At 47.4% G+C, this 7,195-nt stretch overlaps 1 protein-coding gene across 1 annotated transcript in view; it reads right to left on the bottom strand.

The window, feature by feature from the left end:
- Positions 1-3,795: 3,795 nt before the first annotated feature.
- The window catches only part of UBE2QL1 (ubiquitin conjugating enzyme E2 QL1), a 45,549-nt gene continuing 42,149 nt past the window's right edge, over positions 3,796-7,195 (bottom strand). The window contains exon 2 of the mRNA XM_019951120.3: positions 3,796-5,152. Within this exon, the coding sequence (XP_019806679.1) occupies positions 5,021-5,152 (132 nt within the window). The 3' untranslated portion in view covers positions 3,796-5,020. The remainder of the gene's footprint in view (positions 5,153-7,195) is intronic.

Genomic DNA, 7,195 nt, shown 5'->3' with positions numbered 1-7,195 from the left:
TAGGACAACTGTGGTGATAGTTTGAAAGTTTCCAGTAGCCTATGGCATGTAGATTAGCATCCTACCATGGTGAAAATGGCGACAACGTTCATGAAAAAAAATCACTTCGGTAAAAAGGACAAGCAGGAAGTGAAACCAAGCATATCAGTTTACAACCGTTCTATTTCAGCTCAGTCAGTGTCATCACAAGTGATTGCCCAAGATCTAGAGATACAAAGTGATTGCATGTCTACAAAGCAGGACAGCCAATTTACCTCCCATAGAAGAAATGGGGAAGCACCTCCTTGTTTTAACTCTGCAGGACAAACAGGGTGAATCTGCAGTGGGAAGGAGTACAGGTTATTTATTTTCTCACCACATACTGCCTTCATGACCCAAGAGGACGACCTTGGAACTGGACTCCTCAAGGTCCAGTCTACAATTTGTTTAGCGCTATTATGACCTTGTGATAAAATCTGGGTTACTTCTGGATCTACACTCTTTTCAAATACTCTGCCTTGATTATGTCTCTTTGGCCAGCACACTTTGCTCCTGTGTTTCTTCTGGAACAGAGCTAACATTGCTTATTTCCTTCCCTATGACAACAGTATTTGGCTCTCCCAGTTTGTTGGTCACATACTGCAGGTCAGATGGGCCCTGGGATTGAGTGATATTCAATACTACGTGAACTGGAGGCTGCAAAAATCAGACAGATAAGATAGAACATAGCATCATAGCATGAAGTTAAGGAATGAAGCTGTATTTTATTTTAATGTCTTTGGAGGGAAAAAAAAAAGGGTTGATTGTGACCACATGGACTGAGCTCTAAGCCCCTCGCCATGGCTTCCCAAAACAGTAGGGAGTGGAAACTGCCCTTTGCACCAAGTTGCTTTCAACGCAGAGTGGATGACTTTGGGTGAGTCCCAGCCAGCTTGGAAGACCTGTGGCTCTTCTGACCCAACAGTGGGCTAAAACGTGTGCCCTTGGATGTGGTCCATGTGAATTGCCAAATGGTCCCTAGGAAGCATCAAAAAGCACCAGAAAGCACCACCCAGACAGTGGGCTTATCTTCACCTCTCCAGTTGACTTTGGAAAAGCCACTCAACCTCTCTGGGTTTATGGCCTCCACTGTAGGGTGTATAAAGTTAGACTAAATGTCTCCTAGATTCAATAGTTCTGCCCTCACTGAAGTTGGGAAGCAGCCCTGCTTCTCTAGAAAGAAAATTCCATGAAAATTCTGCATGCTTTTAGGAAGGTTCAGATAAAACACGGAAAATCCAGTTCTTAGGGAAGGGGCCAGCCCCACAAGCCATGTTAGGCTGTGGGGTTGGACTCTGTCCTGCCTCCTGAAATCAGATCTGCAGACAGGGTCCCTGCAGGGGAGAAGTGACAGGTGGCTGCCCAGTTCCCACCTCCAGGGCCAGTGTGGATGGAGACCGCGCCCGACCCCTGTCCTTCCTGCTCCCCCAGCCATAGCTTAAACCTGACTCACTCTGAAATCTTCCCTAGTTATCAGTCAGGAAGCCTCTGGCCTTGCACCACGTGGCCAACTGCTGCAACGCAATTTAGCATTTAGCTATCTGTGTGTTATTCTTGTCTTATGAGTTTCTCCAGGAGACAGCCGTGTCTTTAACTTCTACATTCCCTGTATCTGAGTGGGTAGAGAGATGCTAAGTTTGGTTGATTGACTTAAAGTAAGGGATTGGGGACAGAAAGCCAGTGTAGGGTTATAAGATAATTGTATTTGAACCATTGTAATTGCTCAGTCTGAGTCTCTATCCAAGTGTGTTCTAGTGAAATCCTGTTGTTATTATAATTTTCCCATACTGTAAAAATGACACATAAAGTTCATATGACAATTTTTGGTTCCCAAGCACTTTCCCTCATTGTTTAAGTCAATTCTCACGCCAACCTGGTAGGAGTTTACGGCCGAGGAAATTGGGGCTCAAGCAGGTGACGTGACTTGCCAGTATCACACAAACACTGTGGGCATTTGTCTTTCTATACCGGGTCTTTCTCACGAGGCCACAGATTTTCCTCTCATGAGATAAGGCTGAGTTGTGAAAAATGGAGTAAACTTGGGGGCTGAAAAATCGAGGCCTATTTTTTTTCTGAGTAGTGAATTTTAGATATTGTGAGTCTTCCAGGGACTGTGTGTGTGTGTGTGTGTGTGTGTGTGTGTGTGTGTGGAACCTTACTGCTCACAGAGAACTTCCTAAGCAGAAGTAATTCTTGATCTTTATGAAGCCAATGAGCCACGTGCAGTCCCATGCACAGCCCTTGGCCCGCTGCGGAGGGGACACCCAGGAGTAAGGGCAGTCAGTCCAGGAAAACTGCTGAACGGAAAGGAGGCACATGTGAGTTTGTACTTTCTCCTGCCCTTGGTTCTGTGTCCACTGGCTGGATTCAAGTTCCTTCCATAAGCGGGCTTGTGGAGCTGGTGGGCCGTGAACATCTGCAGGCCCGTCCAATTACTCCCCTGCTGCTGGCCTGGAGAGGGATGGATTTCTTGGCCTGTGTGGGAATGTGAGTCCAGCAGGACCCACATGCGGGGTCATCGGGAAACTTCCATGGCCAGAGGGCTCTGCTGTTTGGCCAACACTGTCATGTTTTTCTCCAGCCCCCAGAAAGGGAGTTCTTGCTTCAGACTAAGAGTCAAAGCAATTGTTGAATTTTAAATTCTTCTCTGCTGCTTTTAAAATAAGAAAGTCTTATGAATTTCAGTGAAAAATAATATTTCTTTTACCGAAGAGTATTTTTTCTATAACTTCCAGTTTCTAAAAAACCTATTGGAAATGCCATGGAAAAAAAGTCAAGTTTAGGGTGTACAGAGAGGTTGAAATTGAGCCAATGGTCTCCCTCCCCCTTGCTGTTGGCAGTAATCTCTCCCACCCTTAGGTTATAAGTCACCTCCTGGCTACACCTGAACCAACTGTGGCCAAGCTCTTCAATCAGCTAATAAGCAGTGCTGAAGTGACCCAGCTGTGGATATATAGACATATGTCCAAATATATACATACATTCCTAAAAGAAAGTTGTTTTTATTTCAAAATTTGGAAGAGGAAGCTATCTGGAAAGAAAGAAACTCAGGTGCTCTGCCTTGCCGGTGTTTCTGCCCTAGATCTACAATATCCACCGTGTAATTCCATTACAATCGGGAGCCCAGGGGCCCAAAGACCATGGGTTAAACGTTAGGTTTCCAGGATGGAGAATTCCGCTGTGGAGGATCAGGTGAATGGACACTTTAAGTTCATTGTCATCAAATTTCATGACTATTATTACTCACAGGGAACTTGAGCTGGAGGTCAGGCATTTTGGCCGCACAGAACTGCATGTGTATCTGGGGCACATCGGAACATTGTAAAAAAAAAATAAAAGTAGCAATAAAGGGTAGATTTTAGAGGAATGACCAAACCTGCTGGGAGGAGCTGACCCCCATCCTTTGAGGCGTGGTGTCTCAGATCTCTGATCACCTTGGTGAGTGAACCCAAAACTCTGAATACCCAAAATTGCCTGAAGAATTTAATACAATCAGCAAAGAAAATTCCCCTTCCCTCATAGTGGCAAAATATAATTGGCAACATCAGAGTTTGGCCAAACCATCCCTTCATGCTTCCAGTTAGTTTCTAATTGTCTCCCTGGTTGCTTCTGGGGGCAATTTTAACACACTGGATTTTTGCAAAGACCATGGGTTCCTAAGACTCTTTTCCTGCACCTTGTTGCAGAATGCTGTCATGGTATTTGTAGCATTTGAAATATTAAATTCTGAAAATAGATTAAATATTTTAAATGGAAGGATAGCCCACAATGACTGGATTCAGGTATGCATGATTTTATTTAAAATGTGTCCAATAAGATTTTTCCACTTGGAATGAACATTTTAACCTCTTTCCGCATATTATTATAAACAGTGTTTCCTCATTTCATGGTTTTTCTTAGAAAGTTCTAAGTAACTCAACAGAAGAGAAAAATGAAATTGTGGGGAGTTAAATAACAGAAATTTATATCCTAGCAAGGGTGCTCACGCATCCCAGCCTCGGGGACACACAAGTGACTACTGGGCCATGCAAATCATCGTACGGTCACTGGGTCTCCTTTGGCAGTTCTGGCATTCCCTGTCACGAGCACACAGAAGAAAGTGAGTAAGGTGACTTCAGTGAATGGGACATTGTCTTTTGCTTTTGGTGGTGGGTTGACCAGCAGAGAGAAGACAGGAACACAAATGTCGTAGGAGCATCTCAGGATATTGGAAGAGACTGTCCGCATCTCACCACCGTTGTTCTGAGCCCCAGGGAGGGCGCCCCTGGCATCTGCACCGTGTGTGCCCCATCATGGCCACAGCACGCCCGGCTTCACCCACGGGCACGGGCTGAGCTGTGGACAACACACACACACACTGCAGCGTCGGCATTGGGAGCACGGTTTAACCAAGTGGTCAGTTGCTGTTTTAAATCACTAGAACCTGGCAATATTAAATTTTTGTTTTCATGAGCCAAAGGTCATAGCACAAATGAGGTCTACATGTCATGACATGGGGCCACAGGAAGACACGTCTTCAAGTTATGTTGACCTGCCAGGGAGAGAAACAGAGATACAGAGCACAGCAAACATGTACTGGTGATGCAGGGCGTTCCTGTTACATATGAACGGCGCCTTTTACATGTAAACGGGTCCAGAATAGGGCACTGAGTTTCCTGCCTGCTCTTTGGAGTTGCTGTCATGGAAAGAAGCTAAGGGCCAAAGGGATGGGGCGGGCGGAGGGGCAGGCGGGCTGGGGAATGTCACCATCTTGACGTTTGTTCTAAAGTGACTTAGAGATGATCATTCATTTATAATTGAAACCTAATCCCAAACAGCGTTGGCTCCCTCTTTCTCTCTGTAAACACATCTGGTCATAAATAACTTAAAAGTCTCCTTGGCATTCAGGATTCAGTTCCGGCTGGAGTGAAAAAGGATGAAGGATGCTCAGCGTGGAGGAGGAGATGTCGGGTATCTGTGTGTGTGCAGAGGCGGCTGAAGCGTCTAACGCACGTTGCAAACATCAGCCGTCGGAGACGGGCGGGGTGACCCAGCCGTACTTTTCATGAGTCTTCACCAAACTCTTAAAGGTAGCTTCGGCTTCCTTGCGACTGAAGGACTTTTTTGATTTGCCCGCTTTTCTACAGATCCGCCCCTGAGTGAGAGGAAAGATAAAGCAGGTTAGAACCCATCAGCAATCCCAATTCCCACCCTCGTTGTGAAGAACACACAAAGTGACAGGGATTTCTGATGTCTGAATCGGTGTGATGAAAGGGGAGATATGGAACATCACAGCTTCGTTACCAAATGGACGGAGGGGTCCAGTGGCGGGCAAGCTTTTTGGGGAGAGAGAGACACGCGGGCCGCTGGCGTCCTCAGAACGAACTCAACCCAGGATGCTGGAAGGCGGCCACTGCTCCAGGTCCCATGCCCAAGCGGGGAGGACCAGCTTTATCAAAAGAGCATCGATGCAAAACGGAGCCCATTATCCTGGAGGCAAAATGCTGTTCTAACTTCCCTTCCCTCCCACCACAGAATGCCTTTAATGATAACTTAGAGATACATGTTTATGTATAGATGTGTATATTTATAGATTCACATACACACTTTACAACTCCAACTTTTTATGTTCAAGCTCAGCAGCAATGAATGACTTTCTTGTAATTCATGCCATGAGGGAACCAGTTCCTGAGAAGATGGTAGGGCCATTTCCACGGAGGCGGAAGCCTGTCCTCGAGTCCCCAGTGAGGGGTCCAGGGGAGGCCAATGCTTCCTCACACAACCGCCGGTGGTAGGGGGGTGGTGCTAGGAGAGGTCCACTCCCCTCACAGTGACCAGTGATGCTCCGGTCTGAAGGACGGAGCCTTTGGGTCTGCAGAGACCAGAGGGTCTGCTTCATCTCAGGATGGACGCAGGCTCTAGACCATGAGCGAGAAGGGACCAGCAGACACCGCTGAGGTGGTCGTGTCTCGGGCCATCGCCACCCCTCCAGGGAGCCCTGGGGAATGCGGTACACTTGGCATCAGAGGGAATGGGCAGACAGAGGACCCTGAGGGGCTGGGCGGAGCCGGACCCTCCATCAGATGAGTCGGCACCACTCTCAGCCGCTCCCCACGCCGCCTCCTCACGGCCCATCAACAGAAACGCTCTCTTAGTCTCTCAGCTACAATTCCTCGCACTTGACTTCCCTTCACCCGTCCTGGAAGACTTGCTTGTCTTCCCGAGCATCCCACGCACGTGTTTTGTAGGTGGGATGGAAACACCCTGAGTTTCACCCACTAGCAAACGCGTGCACACCGTTCTCAGCAGTCTCCTGTTGTTTATGAACTTTCACTAACAATGCTCTCTGGACAGGCCCTCGGCATGTAATATTTTTGTTACAGCACACTGCGGGTATCTGCCATCTGTGTAAGGGGACCTGAACGGGACCTGGACCTCACCCCCAGGGCCTGGCTGGGCTACACCACATACCTGTTCCCTTGTACAGAATTGAGGGCAGCAGCCACCCAGGTCTGTGTGGCCTGGGGACCAAGATCCTCCCATCTTGGGTCTCTCTGATAACCCACCCGTAACTCCCCTGGGAAGACGTCTTCATTCACGGGGGAAATGGCACCGGATCCCTACAAACTGGGAACGGGAGGCTGTTCCACATATTTAAATTCAGAGCTCATGGTTCCTTTTTAACATTTGTCTTTTCAACAGTGGAGACTCAGAGCAAAGCCCAGTTGGTGGTGGGGTGGGGGGGGCGGCGGTGGCGAGTCAGAAACCCAGAGCTACTGCTTTGCTCTGGCTGCTCTGGACATCCCTCTGGCTGAGCTTTTCCATCCGCCAATCAAGGGCAAGACCACCGCTTCTAATTAGCTGCTTGGTGCACAAGAAATGAACTGTTAAAGGGTGAAGGAAAACTGGAAAAGAAGACAGGAAACCACCATTTATTGGCTTACAGAAACTTCCCCCTGTCTCTCCTGCTTTGCTTAGGTGGTGTAGTTACACTTATAAAAAGGGACTATGAAAAGCTAATACATTTATAATCATCATTATGTGGGTCAAGATCAAAGTCCAACGTTACTTCATTAAACACAGGCAAATGCATCTTTGCAGGGATGTCGGCATCCATTTTTACGTAAGTGGGAGCAAGTAACAAGGGCTATTGTTTTGTATAAAATGCAAATTCTAACCATCTCTGCCATTCTTCTCT

This window comes from Tursiops truncatus, chromosome 3 (assembly GCF_011762595.2).
Source record: "Tursiops truncatus isolate mTurTru1 chromosome 3, mTurTru1.mat.Y, whole genome shotgun sequence".
In the NCBI taxonomy this organism is placed as follows: domain Eukaryota; kingdom Metazoa; phylum Chordata; class Mammalia; order Artiodactyla; family Delphinidae; genus Tursiops; species Tursiops truncatus.
This window is presented reverse-complemented; position numbering and strand designations above follow the sequence as displayed.